At 37.6% G+C, this 18,935-nt stretch overlaps 2 protein-coding genes and 1 long non-coding RNA gene across 9 annotated transcripts; 2 read left to right on the top strand and 1 right to left on the bottom strand.

The window, feature by feature from the left end:
• On the top strand, positions 1-7,636 carry LOC122023973. 4 transcript variants are annotated; one of them, XR_006123269.1, is made up of 11 exons: positions 1-752; positions 914-983; positions 2,417-2,670; positions 3,052-3,253; positions 4,825-4,938; positions 5,068-5,204; positions 5,275-5,393; positions 6,519-6,615; positions 7,063-7,105; positions 7,288-7,373; positions 7,568-7,636. XR_006123269.1 is itself a non-coding variant. In XM_042582440.1 (9 exons), the coding sequence occupies exons 1-8, from the start codon at positions 237-239 to the stop codon at positions 6,583-6,585; spliced, it is 1,470 nt and encodes a 489-aa protein (XP_042438374.1). In that variant the 5' UTR covers positions 1-236; the 3' UTR covers positions 6,586-6,615; positions 7,063-7,200. The 4 variants fall into 4 exon arrangements, 2 of the variants coding, with proteins under 2 accessions (XP_042438374.1, XP_042438373.1); XR_006123268.1 differs by having other exon boundaries at positions 7,288-7,636; XM_042582440.1 differs by lacking the exons at positions 7,288-7,373; positions 7,568-7,636 and having other exon boundaries at positions 923-983; positions 7,063-7,200.
• Positions 7,637-13,074: 5,438 nt separating this feature from the next.
• LOC122024379 lies at positions 13,075-18,465 on the top strand. 4 transcript variants are annotated; one of them, XR_006123407.1, is made up of 5 exons: positions 13,075-13,246; positions 13,695-13,825; positions 13,977-14,086; positions 17,184-17,307; positions 17,488-18,465. It is a non-coding gene; the product is annotated as an uncharacterized LOC122024379 (long non-coding RNA). The 4 variants fall into 4 exon arrangements; XR_006123408.1 differs by lacking the exons at positions 13,695-13,825; positions 13,977-14,086 and adding an exon at positions 16,680-17,093; XR_006123409.1 differs by lacking the exon at positions 13,695-13,825.
• LOC122024378 (homeobox-leucine zipper protein GLABRA 2-like) lies at positions 14,151-17,944 on the bottom strand. The gene is made up of 11 exons (XM_042582996.1): positions 17,810-17,944; positions 17,463-17,707; positions 17,207-17,324; positions 16,867-17,061; positions 16,381-16,755; positions 16,002-16,103; positions 15,716-15,925; positions 15,420-15,594; positions 15,078-15,349; positions 14,913-14,999; positions 14,151-14,781 (listed from the first exon to the last, which is right to left on the bottom strand). Exons 1-11 carry the CDS (start codon positions 17,870-17,872, stop codon positions 14,398-14,400), a joined length of 2,226 nt encoding a protein of 741 aa, XP_042438930.1. The 5' UTR covers positions 17,873-17,944; the 3' UTR covers positions 14,151-14,397.
• Positions 18,466-18,935: the final 470 nt, after the last annotated feature.

Below are 18,935 nucleotides of genomic sequence, written 5' to 3'. Positions count from 1 at the left end.
TCTAAATATCTGTTTTTGAGTTTGGATCGGGATAGCGGCACTATTATCTAGCGGTCGGCGGCGAGCGAGGGCGGGTACGCGGCGGCGATTTTACTGTACTTTCTGGCCGGATCTGGTGGCAGCGGATCGCTAGAGGCGTAATCGAACATAGCGTCTCTCTCCTTCGTATCCTAATTCCCGTTCTTATTGCTTTCCCTATTTTTGATATCCCATCGGCGCTTCTCTTGGAGGTGACGATGGCCGCTGGCTCCGGCGGCATCGATCTGCTTTCTGTATACAACGACGAGGAAGAGGAAGATGAACTGGAGGAGGTGCAGGTGCTGCAGGAAGCGGTGGAGGAACAGCAACGGCTGGCTCCGGATTATGTAACCCTAATTTGCCCCGTCGCAGGCAGAGGCCCGAGGGCGACCACGCCCGACCATTACTTCGATACTGCTACTCCTCCATCCCTTGGCCAAACTCGGTCTCCTCCTCTCGACGATGGCGTTGATTATACAATCCAAACTAGCCCCGCTGATAACGTAACCCCAAGTAGCCTCGTCGCACGTAGCCCTACGCCTCCACCGCTGTTTCCCTCGAGATCGCATTCTTCGCCCCTCTCCTATGTCTCGCCTAGTTCGGCCACTGTGCTGCCTCAGCCGTCTGCTGGGCTTCCAGAGCCTGTGGATCCTCAGAGGGTGAGGATGGGGATGGGGTCTCTTGCTATTGTGGATTACGAGCATGATGAGACTGCCATGTCTCCCGAGCCAGAGGTAATGCTTTCTGTTTGCCTCGTTTTAACTTCAGAATATAGTGAAATGATATTTTGACGATTTTCTTCCCTAGCCAAACACGTTACTATTTATCTCTAATGTTCCTCACATGTTTTATTGGACTGTATAGTAATAGTTATCTATTTTTTTAACCATGCTAGAGTTCGCAGGATGGGGAGATATTAAGCAATGGCCATCCCATGCTTGAAGCAGATGTTAAAGCACCAAATGGTAATTTTTATAATTTTATGTTTTGCCCTCTTTTAAGTCTGTTCAATGTGTTTTCTCCTTGCCATAATTGATAAATACTTCTACCAACCTATTTTAAGTCAGAAGTTTCATTTTTATTTTTTATTTTGCCAAAGTACCTGTTTGCTATGATTTGGATTAAACTGAAGATGAAAATAAATTCTCCACCTATATAGGAACACCCTGCATGCATTGCCATAACTGATACTTTTGTTTCCCTTCTGCACCTTAAGGAACAATGTGATGTTAGGTTTTTCTTGGTTTGATATTTGGACATTGTAATACGAAGAGAGACAAATGCAAGAGTTGCCTTATAGATTTGATTTTCAATCTTAGCTAACCAATGAGTGTTATAATTTTATAATTGTTGTTATTCTGCACTATTCATAGGTTGTTGCTTCAAATTATTAGTCCAATTATAGTTCTCTCTCTTAATGAAGTACTAGGGTATATTATTAGTGATGGCGAATCTGAGTTACTAAGAGATAGTCCTAAGTCCTCAGTGATATTTGAAAACATGAAATTATGATACTTGCATTGACTTGTCAGCCTTTTGCACTGAGATCATCCCTTTTGGATGACATGATTGACGATGGAGCAGAATCGATATATCCGTGCCCTTATATAAACCTGCATTGTAACTATATGCCTTTTCTATTGTTCAAGTAGTTTGGTCGGGCACAATTAAAACAATCCAGGAAATGTAATTTATGCCCTTTTCAATTTTGAGCAGAAAACTTAGTTTACTGGAAGCACATCATCTCTGTTTATGGATGAAATAACTTGGCAACACATAAAAATAGTTCTAAGAACGGCTGGGAAAACATTGTGTTTATTATTTCAAAAATCTCTGTGCATTGCTCTATGGTGCATGGCCATATTGTTTGACAATTGTATTCTTTATGTTTATTGACTTAGTGGAGAGAAGGTAATGGCGAAAAGAGAAAAGAAAAACTGAGCAAAATTTCCTTTTGTTGGCTAAAAAGAGATTCATTAGTAATTGCCATTTGCCAATCGGTAATGCCTACTGTTTCTTGATCAATCTGCAACGGCAACAACTATTTTCTTATTTTTCTTTCTGTCCATTTTGCCTGATCCATACAAAAAAAATATATATAGTGGAAATTTAACAAAAAATTCTGCCCTTTCTTTCCTCTTCCAAGTAAATAAGGGATCTTTCAACAAACTACAACCCCCCCAAAACCCAAACCCAAGTTAACAGCCAGGCACTTATAAAAGATGTTGTTGACCTGTAATAATGTCCATATCTGGGATACTTTGTAGTTGTGTCCTCATTTTAAAGCTAAGCTTCCTTAAACTAATTGAAATAATTTTGTAATGTTTTGCTTATTTGTATGTCCTTATGCATATTGCATTAGAGGTCTTCCTAGTTTTTGACATGTTGAGTTTTGTAGGAAATGCAGAGGATAAAACATCATCCGTAACTGTTCCACTAGTAATGCCAGTTACACAACTAGATCCTCTCCAGCCATCTGATTTATCTGAACAACCTATGATTGAACACAGTTTGCCAATGGATGTTTTTGAATCTGTGCCTGAAGTAACTAAGTTGGAAACTGCTGTAGCTTCCATGGAAGGGCGAAAGGATGATCTGTTGAGTAGTTTTCTTCCTCCACCTTCTTCAGCTCAATGCCCTAAGGAGCTACAGGTTTTTTCTCACTTAAAATTTGTTCCAATTTGTTTTTGTTAATTTCCTAATGTTTCATAAACTCTATGTGCTGATGTCTCTTTATTTGTGTACTTGATTTGCTACTAGAATAGCAAATTTGACACATTTTCTGATCAATGCATGTTCTGCGTGTATACTGAATCTGTTGTGAATCATTTGATTATTCAGAATGGTGAGTGATATAGGTACTCTAATTATTTAATTGTTTTTACTACTTATAGCAATAACCTTTCCTCAAATAAGCACATATAAACCAACAAAACCATAATAGTATGAATGATTTAAGCTTATGGAGAAAAACCATCATATTTTCTTATCTCTTCTGTATTTTCACTTTTTTTTTGTCATTTACTATTTCAGGAACGGTTTAACAGGTTCTTTGCATATAAGAGGGCTGGGAAAAGTTTCAATGCTGATTTACGTAATAGGAAGGACTATCGGAATCCTGACTTCTTGCAGCATGCTGTGAGTTATCAAGACATAGACCAGATTGGGACTTGCTTTAGTAAGGACGTTTTTGATCCTCATGGATATGACAAAAGTGACTATGTTGATGAAATAGGTAATTCAATTTTTTCTCTTGCTAATGTCTATCTTCACATGAATTTTGGCTTAAACTTCCATTTGCACGTGTCTTTGCATTTTGGAGGGTCATTTAAATCTGTTGTAACCCTGTTTATAATCATTTTGACAATGATGGCGTAATATTCCCATTTGAAAATATGGAAAGTTGGTCCTACCACACGAACTTTTTAACAGTCCTTAAAAATCTGGGTCTTAGGCTTTTGGGGAAGAGAAATTCTATGCGGTCCCATGTTCCGCATGGGCGGCTTATGGGCCCTCCATCGCATGTTGCAGATGGCAAGTATTCTTAGCATAATGCTGAATGTGGCACCATTTGCATATTCAAAAGGTGGACTTTATCCAACCTTCATAAGCCTCCCATTGAAGGGGCCTCCATAGAATATCTAGCCAAACATGTCAGGCCCATATTTTCTAAACTAACGGCTTTAGTTATTTTCTGCATATTCCCAAACAAATGCTGAAGTCAGATTTGTGAGCAACACAACTGGAATCAGTGAATCAATATGATTGGTCTGATCTAGTAGACTGATTCTGGATTAGTATTTTAGGAATTCAAATCCTGTCAAATCTATGAGGATGCAAATAGTTTTCCATTTGTTCTTGACTGCTAATCTTGTAAGTTTCATGAAATATAATTGTTGTTGGCCTGTGATCAAAAGGGTGAAAAGGATCTTGCATTTATAGTTCTATTTTATCTTTCCTTTGGTGGCAACTCTAGTAGCTTTTCAGTGTGAAACTGATCTATTGGTGGTAAATCTCCAACACTTGAAATGTTTGTTCACAATAGAATATCAGATGTCAAAGTGCAAATTTTTATAATGTTTCAAACTTCCAACTTTTGTCAAGTTTACTGGTTTCTCCTTAATATATTATAGAATAACCTACTTTCAGTAAAAAAAAATAGTGGAAGATAAGATGTCGTTAATCTCCTAACAGTCTAATGGGAAATGATAGAACAACCTAAGAAAGTGGGAACTTGAAATGTGTTAAAAAAAAGATTTGTTTGCATCAGTTATTGGCTTTATTTTCGTCAGACAACTTTCAGAGAACTAAAATGAAGGTAGTGCAGTTTTCTGTCTACATGAATGCAATTACTACAATGCACTGACTGTATCATACCAAGTTATCAACACAAATTGGCATGCAAATTAATACTTTCTCGTCAAATTTCATTGTTGATTCTTATTATAATATAGCAGCTGCAGAAACAGTTACTCATGACCATTGCAGGCGGTAAACAAAGTAAAATGCATTAGGAGAAATTTAACCCCCCAAACCTCAGCCACAATCACATATTTTGCCCTTTGCATTTGGCATCTTGGTAATTCGTTGGTCTTTCTTAAGTCTCTCTGATGCTCTTTTGTTGCTAATCTTTCTCTTTTCTCATATACCGTAGGATTCATTTTATCATTGATTTCCAAAGAAATAATTGGCCTTCCCTGCATAGACAAGTTTATTACATTTCTGTTGTATCACTCACTACTTGCATTGTCTATTAATTCACAGTCAGCAATGCCCTTGTGTATCCTTAATGATGTGCTGTTGCAGAGAATGATATGAGGCGTGAAGCAGAAAGAAAAAAGAGGCAGGGTGATTCTGTTGCTGGTGGAAGACAACCCAACGCAGGTGTTCCAAGATCAAACTTGAGCACCCAAAATTCAGGTAAAAAGTCACAGCTTCACCCTGAAAAGAGGGGAGAAGTTACATGGTGATGTGTTTGTGCTTGACACCAATAATTGCAGATTTGCATGCCTATTATGTATGTCTAATCAATATTGTGTTCCACTTCAGTTGGTAACCTACCAGCTGCTGCTGCTGCTGCGGCGGCGGCGGCGGCAGCTGCAGTGGTGAATGTGTTGCCTCCAGGTCCAACAACAGATGGCACAGCCAAAGAAATTAGACCAAACAAGAAGACAAAATGGGACAAGGTGAGCGCTTTAAGTACTTTAATGTACATGTAAGATTGAATTCGACATTTTCCTTATTTGTTCCCTTTAGATTGATGGTGATGGAAAAAGCTCATCCCTTCCTGGAGGACATGACAATTCATCAGCATCAAGTGTGCATTCAGCTTTGTTGTCTGCTTCTAATGCTGGCACTGGATATACTGCCTTTGCGTAAGTGTCTACTCACGGTGCATATGCAGTTTAATATTCAAGTTTTGCTGCAAATATCTATTATTTTTAAAATATCTATAATTTCTTCCATGAATCTCTTGGAGATCAATGAATTATCTTAGAATTTTTGGTTAGGATCATCATGGCAGAAATAACAATTTTAACTTGTCGGACTATACCAATTATTTTAAATGTTTTCCCCAAGCCATTTAGTAGCAAATCCTAATCTCATAATGGGTTTTTGGTTAATTTATATCCGTATTTTTATGCAAAGTATATTGATGTAGGCTTAGCTTCATTTGTTATAATTAGAACTTTATGTTTGGTAATTCAAAATATTCAGTTGAAGGTTCCATAAAATAAGATAATAAAAATAATTATTTATCATATTATTCACTTTTAATAAATCTAAATGCATAAAAATTTTAATTTTAAGCATATTTTTTAACTTCTAATTTCTAAGATTGTAAATGAATCAACACTCGGGACCAAGCTTAGTATTCAACCTGATAAAAACTTTATGTTTTTTTTAGTTGACACCATGTATCCAAGCCTTCGACCCAACTAATCATGGGGTGACCGGTCTGGTCCCACGGAAGTTTTCCACCGGCTATCTGAGTAAATCGGGAAAGTGCATGTTGAGGCTCATCCTGATAGCCAATGTTCTCGGGTCCTCTATCCTTTGAGGGAAAAATCACCCACAATACGCCACAACTAAGTCTCAAACTCCAAATGTCTGGTCTACCGTTGGAGTGCCTAGCCACGCACGACATGAGGGCAAATTTTTTTTTGTTTTTTAACATACACAAGATTTGAATAAGTTTAAACAACTCATTAAATTAATTTAATGAACAAGCTTGTGAAAAAGAAATCAAGCCAAGCTTGAACACTCGTTTCAACAATTCATTTTAAGCTGATTTGCCTGGATTATTTTATCGAACAAGCTTTAATAATACAAAGTTTGATTCAACTTGGCTCGTTTACTGCCCTACCAATTTATTTTAAGCTTTGTTTATAGTTTTGGAAAGAATGTAGATTTCCCGGATTAAGAAGCAATTAATTGTTGTAATTTGGTGATTTCTGTATTGCAATAACATAACAACGTTACCTATTCGTCGGTTTCAGGCAACAAAAAAGAAGAGAAGCGGAAGAAAAGAAATCGAGTGAGAGAAAGTTTGACAAAAGATCATAACCACATCAGAGTTTTGGAGTTCACCAAGAGGTATTTATTCTGTACAATGTTCTTAATCGAAAAATAAATAAAATTTTCATGTTTAACGTCGAAGTTCAATTTTTTTAAAACATATCTTTGAAATTTTATGAATTGTCAAATTGAGTTTTTTTTAACTGTTTCCATTTCAATCTTTAATTATTATTTCTATTACTTTTTTTTTTCAATGGAAGTGACGTAATATGAGTATGGAATATCTACCCCTCATTTTTCCAATCTAATAAATTAAAGTGATTAATAGTGTTTTAACAAGAATAACATAGTTATTTTAAGGTTTCTAGATACCTTTTGAAAAGGAGATAAATGATGCAACACTAAATTAGCTAAATATAAATTTATTGCTTACCTTTACCACCATCTAGTTCACATTATCTTCTAGTTTCTACAGCCTCACTACTGTTTTTCAATTTTGTTCTTTTTTACTTGTTTTGTTTGTAGGAAATAACAACTCACGAGTTACCCGAAGAAAAAGCTCCGCCGCGTACGAACTTTGTATTTCGCTAACAAACTTTTGCCAAATTTGTATTCATCTGAATTAACATATTGTTATTATATCAATGAGTATTATTAAATTTAGATGAAAGTTTTTTGGGAATCTTTTTCATCTGAAAAAGATCAAAATCTTTCCTTTCTTTCTTTTTCACAGTTGTCTAACTTTTTCAGTGAATGTAATATAGCCAGTTGGTAGCCTGCAAAAGTGTGGCTTCTGGTATAGTTTCAAGCTTCGCTTTACGCTGGCAAGGTTACAGGTGCAGATTCCTAACCATTCCTGTTAATTTGCCTGCTACATTCCGATCCTCCATGTTGTTGCAGCCTGTTCTATGTAAATCATTTCCACTACGTAACCCACAGTTGTTTTGAAGGTTTAGAGCTGGGATTAGCCTGTTGATTAATACGCATTAATCAAGTATTAATACTTTTTTTTGTTGTTCCTAATTACCAGGGGGTTTTCAAGTACAGATAGAGATGATTAATTGTGATTTAAATAATATCACTGATGTAGTTTTGAATAGAGTAAGATTGATTTATACCCTTTTTTTCCCACCATTATATAAGCATAATATTTATTTTACCATTGATTCGTTCTGTTCTCACAACCATATCAGCCAAATATTATCGAAATATGATACATTTTATTAATCTCATTAATTACTTTCAAGTTTTGAACTTAAAATATATCCTTTCTTTTAAATAACAATTTGAAGCCAATAAGAGTTTATAAGCTAAAATTTAAAATTTAGAAGAAAAAGTTAATCTAAGATGTATAAAATAAAAGTTTGTGGCATTTATATCATTCCAAAGATTATGTAATATCAAATATCTTTTAGGTGTTAAGTAAATTTAAAATCCATATAATTAACTCTATGGAATTCTATTTTATCTAATGTAAATTAACTTTTCTTGAGCTGAATAAATTTTTGCAAATATACTTGCCTTATCAAATGCATTTTGTTAACTTTATTTTATCAAAATATTATTCATATCAATATCAACTAAAAGTATTTTAATTTATATCTATTATTTTCTAAATAAATACGTGCGTCATGAGGACACTATTTTTTTTTTATTTTGATTTATCATGCAATTAAACTTTACAGTAACTACAATGGTTCACAAAATCCAAAAAGCTAGATTTTGTGAACCCAACATCATTATAAGGTTAGTGGATTTTCAAAATTCAAGAACTCAACATTCAAATTTAGATGTTGGGTTTAACATAATTTTTTTTTAAAAAATTATTTAATGGCAGCCCCACATGTGATGGCTAATGCCCACCTCATTTTTTTTAATGCTTTATTAAAATTAGAGTTAATTATTATATATTAATTATTAAATTAATAATTTATTAAAAAAATTAAATTAATAATTTATTAAAAATTATTAAATAAACTAATATATATTATTAATAAATTAACTAATATGTATATTATAAATATATATTTATGATAGCATATAAATTAATATTATAAATAAAGATAGTAAATATTATAAATAAAGATAGTAAATAGAAAATGTAGATAATAATGTATGAATTAATGGGACTCAATGTAAAGTTATTTTTTGGGTTTATGATTATAAGGAGAGGTTCATTAAAAGATGAATTTTTTATTTTTAATGCGACAATGATGTGATATGATATGTCAATAATAATGAAGTTAGGTTTATAGATTTAGAAGGACTGTTACCCTTGCTAAATTTTATTAATTTATTATAATAAAGGTATTTTTTTAAAGTCATAATGATCCTCTTGGCTTTATGAGTTAATTTTCTATATTTTACTCCCCAAGTAAATTCAAAAAGTGAGCTGACTAACATGGTGCCCAATATCACTAGTTTTCAAATGCCGCATATATGCCTTGCGCCAGTTTTGAATCCTACTTGTCTGAAAAAAAATAACTTGCCAATTACCACCACACCATACCTTAGGGCTACAGTACACCAAAGAAACACTTGAACCATAAACTCATCTACTAAATTAAACAACTTCATTTTCCTTTCTATTCTCTCTCCTTCCAAAAATATGCATTCCTTTTAATAAATCTCATGCTCGCTGTCTTCATCTTGTTCCAAGATCAATTTCCAATCAGCATTTCTAACTCATCTTTTACTTGTTCATCTTCCATGCTCGTTGTCGAACCAGATCGTCGAACCATATACATCGATGAAGTAGTAGGAGAGCACACTCGAGAACTCAGGGAAAAGACACCTTGATTTTGGAAGCATGGCAGAGGATGAACAATTGTCAACAAGCAAGGACAATGTGTCACTTAACTATCTAGAAATTTAAAATTGAGGAGCCGTGACAAAAATAATTATTATACATGTTTTATAACTTTCAATAATAAAAATATAATAATTTAAAAAATAAATAAAATACTAAAGTTAATATTAGTATATTATTGTCGTCGTATGTGAGAGCAGCCTTAGAAACACGCTGCCTCAGGGATTCATTTTCCTAAGTCAGAGCTAATAATTTCTCCGCTAGGTTTATTCCTATCGTCCATTTATGAGAAACAGACACCCTCAGAGACATTCAACGTAAGAAATAATAATAAAAATTCTAGCTTACCTTGATCAGCTCATAAGAATACTCGTCCAAGAGCTTTGCTGGAGTAAGTTCATCCAGCTGGTTAATGGAGGTCTCCTAGGCCTCCATTAAGCGACCCCTTAGTAATATTCGACCACTAGTCAGGGAGGTGGCCGATGGAGAAAAGGTGGCCTGGGTGGACGGTAGATTTTAGGCGGTCAAGAATTGATAAAGTTCCTTGGGCTCAGTAGAAGTTGCAACCGATGGAGTCCACACACGAGGAGATATAAGTAGAGCAGAAGCCGAGGAGTTGCTCAGCTGAGAAAGGACCTCTTGTACTTGACTGGCCTCATGTGTTGGATTGGCGAGAGGAAGGGCAGACAAAGTCCGCTTGGAAGATTGTGCTTGTGCCTCCTCCCGGACGGGCTCTTCTCGGGCGAGAGATAAATGAAGGGAAGGCGTTTCAATGGAGGACGGTCGTCCCTCAAGAACTTGGGCACGGATAAGTTTACGCCTTTTGCGTCTCCTTTTTGGATGGCCTCAGCCTCCATAGGGGAACCTTTAGATACCGGAAGAGAATCGGGGATAACTCCCCAGAAGTAGCGGCCATGCTAGATTCAATCGTACAACTATCGGATGCCCTGCTAGACGGGGCGGTTGGTTAGGAAGCTTGCTCGACTAACAATGTTCGCTCCTGAGCAAGGAGCTCTTCCTCTTCCAAATTAATTTTGTCCGAGACCAGAGATTCAAAAATGACGTCCACTGCATAAAGTAAGAAATACCTTAGTTAGTGATAATATAATAACCAAGTTACCAACACTTACCAAAAGAGCAGGATACCTTTGTCCGAACAGGGCTCAGGCCAAACAAGTAAAGTAGGCCTTCGCGCAACCATTTGTGGATTTTAAAGCATTGACCATTCAGCTTAGTGGAGTATGAAATAAAGGTTGGGTCGCACTTATAATTCTCGAGGTCAGGAAGAGGAGGAAGGGAAGACTGTCATTCGGTCGACTAGGTTACGGGCTTGGGCATCTCAATGAAGAAGAAATGAGATTTTTAGCCCTTGTTCGAAGAAGACATATCCTCGAAGAAAACCCACTTCGGACGAGATTGAAAGAGGAAGACCCCCAGCTCCGATTTCTTGGGGTAAGAAAACAAATAAAGATTGTACGGTGTAGGAGGGATGCCAAATAGGTGAAACAACATTAACATCCCACACATATAGCGGAATGTGTTTAAGTCAAATTGTTGTAAGGGAACATTAAAATACCGACTCACGTCCGACATGAATGGAGGGACAGGAAAATGTTGGTACAATTTGCACCAATGATCTAAATCAGATTTTGATGAATGACAAGTGGATTAAAATTAGAGTGTTTGTAGTCTAACTGCATTACCAAGTGTGCAGGAGTTGACGGGTATGAAGGACCTAACACCAGGCTGAAATCCAGCTAGGTTTACGAGACCCGATAGCTGGTGTGAAGTTCAGATAGGTTCATGAGACCTGATATCTGGCGGGAAGTCTGGTCGGATCTGTGGGACCAAACAACTGGCCGAAGTCCAGTTGGGTTCATGGAAACTGACAACTGGCGGGAAGACTTGGTGGGTCAAAGGCAAGTCAAGCGACTACAGTTAGTAAGCAAAAGATAAGCAACTGAATGAGAGATCCAGTGAGAACGCGTTTCCAGTTAAAGGAACTGTAGGCGTTGGTCTAGCTTATGTTCATTTGAAAAACCTAAGCTGAGACCTTGACTAGATTCTGATCTCAAGGAGACAAGATCTAATTAATACTACTATCTTGCTATATTGTAATAACTTTATTTTACAGGATAAACATATATTTTTATTGCTTGGACTACCTTTTTTTTTGCAGGGAATGAGCTGCTGAAAAAAGGGAGTCCAGGCTCCTAAAAAGGATCCGGGCGCCCAGACTTTGGGCTCCCCGAGTTGGTCTGGTGCTCGGACCAGCCTTGCTTGGGTGGCTTGGCTAGGCACCAGGGTGGTCCAGACACCCGGAGCTGGTCCAGGTGCTAGGACCAGAAATTTCATCCAGAAGTTGAGTTGGAGAGCGACGACTGGCCGAACCTATGCCAACAGTCCAGGCGCCCGAAGAGTTTCGACGAGAGATTGTCACATTAGCAACGATCTAGGCACTCGGAATGGGCCTATATAAAGGCTTTCGACCAGCAGCTTTAGATAATTACCTGCTACAACTTTCGTTCTTGTACTCTGCTCTGAGAAGGCTCTGATGATCTTGAAAAGCTGCTTCGACATCCGATGATTAAGGAACTTGATTCATTCTTTCTTCTTATCGGTAATTTTTCAATTTACAATTCATGTACTAAAACTTTGTAATTCAAATATTTGAATTGATAGTGATTGCCCAACGAAAGCGATCGACGATCACGAGCCTTAGGGTAGAAGTCGTCATAAGTTTCGAACCAAGTAAAACTTAGTCTTGTTAGCATTGTTTTTGTTTTCTTTATTCCACTATGTATTCTTGATTTTCGAAAAAGGTAAAGAACACTATTCACCCTCCTCTAGTGTCTTAACGATCTAACAAGTGGTATCAGAGCCAAGTTGACTCTGAATTGGTACAACCACCAATCAGGTAAGGAGGTGATTTTCAAAATTTTTCTTAATATTTCTTTTCGATATAGTCCAAATTGGTGCAATTACCTCTTTGGACAAATTTTTTCATTGCAAAATATTTTAAATTGGCGCAACACCAATCGAGTTTAATACTTTTATTATCTCTCACACTACTAATCCAAGACCTAATCTTGGGATTTCTTTCTCCTTTTCTTTGTGTGCAGGGTTCTATTTTAATGGCCCAAAACGAAAGATACAACATCATTCGCCCTCTCTTTTCAACGAAGTTGACTTCCCGTATTAGAAAAGCGGATGGAGGTATACTTGAAGACCGACATCGATCAATGATTCACCATCCGACGAGGATATAAGGCGCCGATGGATGAAGCAACAAAAGTACCGCTCGATCCAGAAAAATGGAATCCGGAAGACCAGAAAAATGTCCAGATTGACTTGAAGGTAATTATATCTTCTTCTGTAGCAAATTTGCGAGGAGAAGAAAACTAAGGAGTACTCACTCCATTACATTACGGTGCCAAAAGAGGAGGAGAGAGTTAGAACCTGCGAAGAAGAAAGGCGACGAGCAGAGGGATGGATGGACGGAGAGATTATTGCTTCCGAATAAGGAGCTTTCCCCCGCGGTCTCCGTGGCGGCAACTGTGGTCGCCTCCACTGCCGTCGCTGTTGCTGGATTCGCCACTGAAGTGCTCTTCAGTTCCCAAACAAATAGGGTAGAATTTGGGTACCCGTTAACTAGGATCCGGATCCGGATTTTGGCAATATTTATTTATTTAAGGGACTCCAATTAAGGTCCAATTTTAAATGTCGGATTCGGGATTCGGGTTTCGGGTTGTAGTCTCGAGACTTATACCGTTCGCCGTCTCCTAGAGATTTGGGGGCGTCGCTCTTGTACCGGCGATGGCGAAGCCGGAGACGATGAGCATGTCGTTTCTTTCGCCGGCGATGAAACGGTGTCGCAGTGGATTTTTGTGGATGTATGAGGTAAATCTACCTCTCTGTTCGTTACCGGTTAAGCTTTTGTTTCCTCCACTATTTCTCCCTATCCTCAATTTGATAGATAGTTTAGTTCTTCTCACCATGATCTAAGAAACAAGATATGATTCTCGTTTTTCTTGCTACGTTGTTCCAAAATCAAATTTGTGCCTTTTTTTCTCCAAGCATTGATCTCTAACGAGGGTTTGGTTGGATCTTGTGCCTTTATTATTATAGAATGGAGCTTCCTTTGTTTTTTTTTTTTTGTTATTATCGTCTTCCTCAGTCTCAACATGATCAAGTTTATGTCAATGATCATAATACAAAATGAACAGAAAAATTGCAAACTGGAGGTAACTAGCCAAAGTTTAAAGTCCTTGGGCTAAGATTGGTCCTTTTGTTGGATTGTTTCTGGTCTTCTATCCCAAGGATATGACCAATGATTTCCCTGTTCCAGCTGTGGCATGATGGTGTAGAGGCTTGTCGTAGGTCCTGTCCACTTTAAGCAGTGAAAAATAAATGGTGGAAAGAACACTTGAAAGGAAGGAGGGGGGATTCTGAAGACTGTAGGCAAAGAATTTTACAGAGGTGATTTCCCCCTAATTCACATTCATAGAACAGTCATACCCTTCCAAAAGAAACAATTTTCAAATAGTAAAACTGGCAAAAATAAAATGACTCTGACTAAAATATTTGAACATATATGCAAGTGTGTGTTTAATTTGAAGTTCATGAATAGGTCCAAAACACATGCCATTGAAAACCCCAAGGGCTTGGTGAAAGAAGAGTGCTAACAGGAGTAGCAGTAATTTGTAAAACTCAAGAAATGGGACCTAGTGCCATCCTCAGGTTTGAAATTTTAGATTTTGTCTTTAGGTTTCCAAAATTTTGCGCCATCTTTACTGCCAATGATGCTTAATTGTTTTAGGTAACATGCAACATTGCTTTATAAGAATTCATTGGAAAAGGACTCTCTGGCTGCATTAATCCTGATTTTCAACTTAGATCTGCAATTTAATTCGTTCTAGTGCAGATTCTAGGGTTCATGTTTGAAAAAGTGAACACTTACATAATTATCTGCCCGTTGTCTTATCCTACTATAAATTATTTTCTCCTTTACAGAATAATGGTCACAAGTTAACTGATACAAACTGCATTGGCTAGCCATCCTCACATTTAAAGGCTTTCTTTATATTCTGCAATGTACATGAAACAAGTGCATTCACAGTCTCCACTGATTCCATTGTTAGTTTCGCTGATGACGATGAATTGGCAAGAATTTGGAATGCTATTGTTAGCAAAGATCCTCCTTCCAGTGCCCTCTCTTCTGGCCTAGATGTGATCACGAGAGGCCTAGTCTCAAGCCCATCAGGAAGAATAGAGAACCCCGATGGCAATATAGACAAGTTACTTGAGTCGCACCCATTTATCACTGATTGCATGCCATCAATGTCCACAGGGGCAAATACCACCATTGACTCAAAAGAGTTAGTACTACTATCTTGAAGAACCCAAATGTTAGGCTTCTCTGTTGAGTTCATTGTCTGTATAGGGACACCAAGAAGTGCATCAAATCAATATATATATAGTAATTCATCAAAAATAGGAAACTAAACTGCTATATTTTCAAGTAGTGTCACTCATGAACTAATGGGTAGAATGAATGAATACTTACATAGACTGTAACAGAGTTGCCACGATCTTGGCCCTTTGCTAAGTTGACCAGTGTTTTAGTTGGGCCAGACAGAAGCATGATGTCCCACTGAAAAACCAAAAATAGATATAGGTTAGCATCATTCCAGCAAGTATGTCAAAAAGGAAAGATGCATCCTTATCTTACTTCAGTTCTTCTTGATTCATCCCTTAAAAAATCAAACAGAGATACTACTGGAATAGGCATCCATGTTGACATAACTGCACAAACTATCACCCCAAGTGGTTCCCCAGGTTCATTGATTATCTTCCTCGATGTGAATCGAATCTCTTCTCCTACCTTTGTCGATATCTTGTTCCATGTACGGTTACGTGGTGTGCCAATGTTTCTGCAAAAGCTTGCAGTCATTCTCTGCCCAAGCTTCAGGATGCTCTTTCTTCCGGCCAGTGTGGAGACCCCTGTGTTATTCTATGATGTTCAGCAATAAATTCATTTTTTTTTATAGCAAATGACGAAATCTTGCCATACCATTACAGTCTCTAGTAGGTACGTTAGTTGCCATGAAGAACACTGCCCTTTCACATTGCAGTCGCAGTGTTGACATCCAGTGTCGAGCACCAAAAGCAAGGCCATTGGTAACAATTGTGCGATATAGGGTTGGAATTACATTCCTTTGACATTCCCAATGCTCTACCCATATCACCTAGATACAAAGGTTGAAATCTGATGGATTAAAAGATTTACATCTGCTTTTGGCATAATCTCATAGACTTTCGACAACTTCCTTTGAACATAAATGAATGGCTAAGATACAATTTAATTACCTTGCAATGACCATTGTCTTGGTCCTCTAATATACAGCCTGAGGGCCGCTTGCTGCACTTCGCGAGTGATGCATCTATAGTTTCATCAAGTTTGTCAATTGATATATCTAAGATTGCCCATCTATTTGGGCTTAGTTTCTTACAATGCCTGACAAAGTATGTTTCTCTTGTTGGCACCTGAGGTGTAAGCATCTGAATTTCTGCAAACATCTGGGAAAAAAAAATCTAATGTGGTGTCTTCAAGAAATTATACTTGTCTTAGAATATGAGTGTTTGTGGAACTTACCAACTGTGTTATTCCTTCTTTATTGTCACCCTGCCCCCTACAAATTACCTCAACGATGGAACCATTGGAGATGAGGCAAGGAAACATTTCCTTCCATTGGTTCTAAACATAAAAGTAGGTAGATATTAGAAGGGCACATATTGACATTGAATTACTGATTTTATTATTTATGGTAAGGATGTTAAGAGCATGTGAATTCATATTAAAAGTGAGTGACTATACTGTTTCTGATTTCTTTTCGTTTTCCTGATGTTTATATTGACACTGAGAAGGTTATCAGAACAAGAAAGTTGTAAAAGCAAATTCTATGAGGGCTAATTATCATAAATTTACTTTGTCAAGCAATTTTCGATGCTTGTATATATATGTATGAACTTACCACATCCATGAAAGCTTGTACAAGCTTTAAAATTTCGAAGAAGACAACACTAATCTCTCTGGAAGCCTCAATGTTCCTATTACATCCATTCCTCAAAACATCATGTGAGAATTCCTTGACATACTCATCATAGTTTAATATCTCCCTTCCAGTCTCGACACTTTGAATCCACAAAGGTTCACGGGTGCTGGACATCTTGATCAGCTCATCCAGGCCAGCATTAACAATCTCTAGAATTCTTGATTTATCTAAACCGAAGAACCCACTATTGCTATTTAATGAGCCCTTGTTTTGTTCAGTTCCTGCAGAGCCTGATGAACTAGGTGAAGGAGTTCCATCAGGGGCGTTACCTTGCATTTGGCGCAGTTTTTCTATCTACAAAATAGAACCAAGATAGTTATTGCTGTAGGAATGATATCAGATGAAATGTTTGAATGGTGATAGTAGTGAGACTTGTTTGCAGCAGCAGCCCAATCTGTAGCATACCTCTGCTTTTAGCCTGGCATTTTCAATGCGAAGTTGTTGCTCCTCTGTTGCCATGATATTATCCTTGCTTATGGTCGTAAAACCACAGTGGGGACAGCAAGACTTCTTGATTGTCTCCCTCATTGCCCGGTTCTCCTCTTGTAATTTCTCTATCTCAGACTTAAGTAGTGAATTCTCATGCCTCTCCTGCACTGCCTGAAGTCAAAACCGTACGGTGTTTAGTTAGAGTAAGGATGAATGCTACTGATGTGCAATGTAAGACTAGCCTTGTTAAGATTTTTTGGACACTGATACGTTCTCTTTTACTCTTTATGCAGATAATCTGTTTTCAACTCGTTACCTTGATCTGGGTTCGTCGATTTTGGAACCAGAACTTGACTTGCCTAGTTGAAAGCCCCAGCTGCTTGCTCAACTGCTGCCTCTGCTTTTCATCTGGATGAGGTGAGTCCTTGAACAAGCTGTTTTCAAAATTGTGAATGAAAGAATTAGCATTATGGACAGCTCGAGAAAGTGTTGTTTAGTTTAGATAATGGTGCATATATTTTTCTGACCTCAAATTTGTTGGTTTGCCACAAAAAAATTAGAATACAACTCACACTTCCATTTCTCTTATCTGTTCAGTAGTGTGCCTGTGGTACTTCTTCCTCTTCAGCTTGTTCCCAGCCTCCCTGTCAGTGTCAAGAGATTCATTTGACTCCTGCTCTTCATCAGACCGATCTGCTGGCCCAGAGTTCTCGCCGCTGATCCCTGCCTGCTCTCCACAGTGCCCTCCACCACCACTTCCTTCCTCTCCATCCTCCACCTCAGCGGCTTCCAATGCATTGTTCCTGAACACACCTGCCTATTGATATTTCCAAAACGATGTAACCAAATAGAGAGACGTTATATGATCATGAAACACGCAAAAAGCCTCTAGTCCAAAAGCAAGTAAAAGAGTACTTACAAGGGAGAGGGAGAGAGCTGGAGACGCAAAGAAGTCCTTTACTGGGGGATTGCCGCGGTTCATGCTACTGCTCGGACAATTGCAAATGTAATCAGAAGCTGCAATGTGGAGACACTTGAGAGAGAGCAAATAGCATCAAGAGGGAAAGTTGAAGAAGGTGGAACATGGAGAAAGAGGAATTAAATGATGAAAAACAAAGACTGGGTTGATCATCAACAAAAGGGTCTAATGGAGGACTGTTAGGGTTGAATGGCAGCTGACAACAATGGTGGCATCATCAGCATCCATGGGCACTTCATATTAAATTCTACGGATTCAACAAATTCAACTGTCTCCACCATGCTACTGTGAAATTTTTGCTGAACCAGAGCATAATTTAGAAGGCAAAAGAACAATCGATCAAGAATGCAGGGAACCCCACCCCCATTTTATGTCATTTTATTGCTCCTTGGTGTGCTTTTGGCCTGTGTTCTTTAGGTATGAATGACATGCAAATGTTAGGTAATGGTTTAGTGAACTTGCCCAGTCCAATAAGTTCAACTGTTTTTGATTTAGAAACTACGCGAAAAGTGTATTCAAGTGAACAACATCATTTGTAACATATTATGATGTTTGACCAACTAATTTCTTGCATAGATCATGTTTTCATATAGTTATGGGAACGAGTTGTGAAGAGATTTGATATCTATTTCATGACTAGTGTTCTCATAAGAATATTAGTCATCTAAGCGCACGAAGTTAGGCTTGATACTTAGGCTTGTCTCTTCATAGTTTTATCCAAATCCTTCTTGAACACACCGATTAATATTTTTTTTCCAACTTGGAATGGATAGAGCAAGTCCAACAAGGTCATCGGATAACAATGTTTAGCGGCTGAGATTTATTTGCTTCTAGGTGCAAAGTAGTGCTGCGCGAAGAATGTGACAATTATAGAAAATTAATATAGGAGTTAAGTGTTTACAAGCATTGTGCTTAAAGATATAGTTCATTATTAGGTGGAATGGTTGTTGAGAGTTTAGATTGAGTTCGACTAATGTTGACGCTAAAATTGCTTGCGATAAGTTGTTTCATTCTCCGGGATAAGCTTTGAAGTGTGTATATATATATCTATTGAATGGTTGTTGAG

Source organism: Zingiber officinale, chromosome 9B (assembly GCF_018446385.1).
Source record: "Zingiber officinale cultivar Zhangliang chromosome 9B, Zo_v1.1, whole genome shotgun sequence".
Classification (NCBI taxonomy): Eukaryota; Viridiplantae; Streptophyta; class Magnoliopsida; order Zingiberales; family Zingiberaceae; genus Zingiber; species Zingiber officinale.
The sequence above is the reverse complement of the archived record's forward strand: the minus strand, read 5'-3'. Positions and strand labels throughout refer to the sequence as shown.

What these genes read in the sequence shown, in the direction of transcription:
- LOC122024378 (XM_042582996.1), bottom strand. Translation starts at nt 17,872, where the DNA reads ATGAACCGCGGCAATCCCCCAGTAAAGGACTTCTTTGCGTCTCCAGCT. An exon ending in AAGACAATGGTCATTGCAAG is followed by an intron (nt 15,595 to 15,715) that starts GTAATTAAATTG and finishes CTTTGTATCTAG; the next exon opens with GTGATATGGGTAGAGCATTG. An exon ending in ACCTACTAGAGACTGTAATG is followed by an intron (nt 15,350 to 15,419) that starts GTATGGCAAGAT and finishes AGAATAACACAG; the next exon opens with GGGTCTCCACACTGGCCGGA.
- LOC122023973 (XM_042582439.1), top strand. Translation starts at nt 237, where the DNA reads ATGGCCGCTGGCTCCGGCGGCATCGATCTGCTTTCTGTATACAACGAC. An exon ending in CCATGTCTCCCGAGCCAGAG is followed by an intron (nt 753 to 913) that starts GTAATGCTTTCT and finishes TAACCATGCTAG; the next exon opens with AGTTCGCAGGATGGGGAGAT. An exon ending in ACTGGATATACTGCCTTTGC is followed by an intron (nt 5,394 to 6,518) that starts GTAAGTGTCTAC and finishes CGTCGGTTTCAG; the next exon opens with GCAACAAAAAAGAAGAGAAG.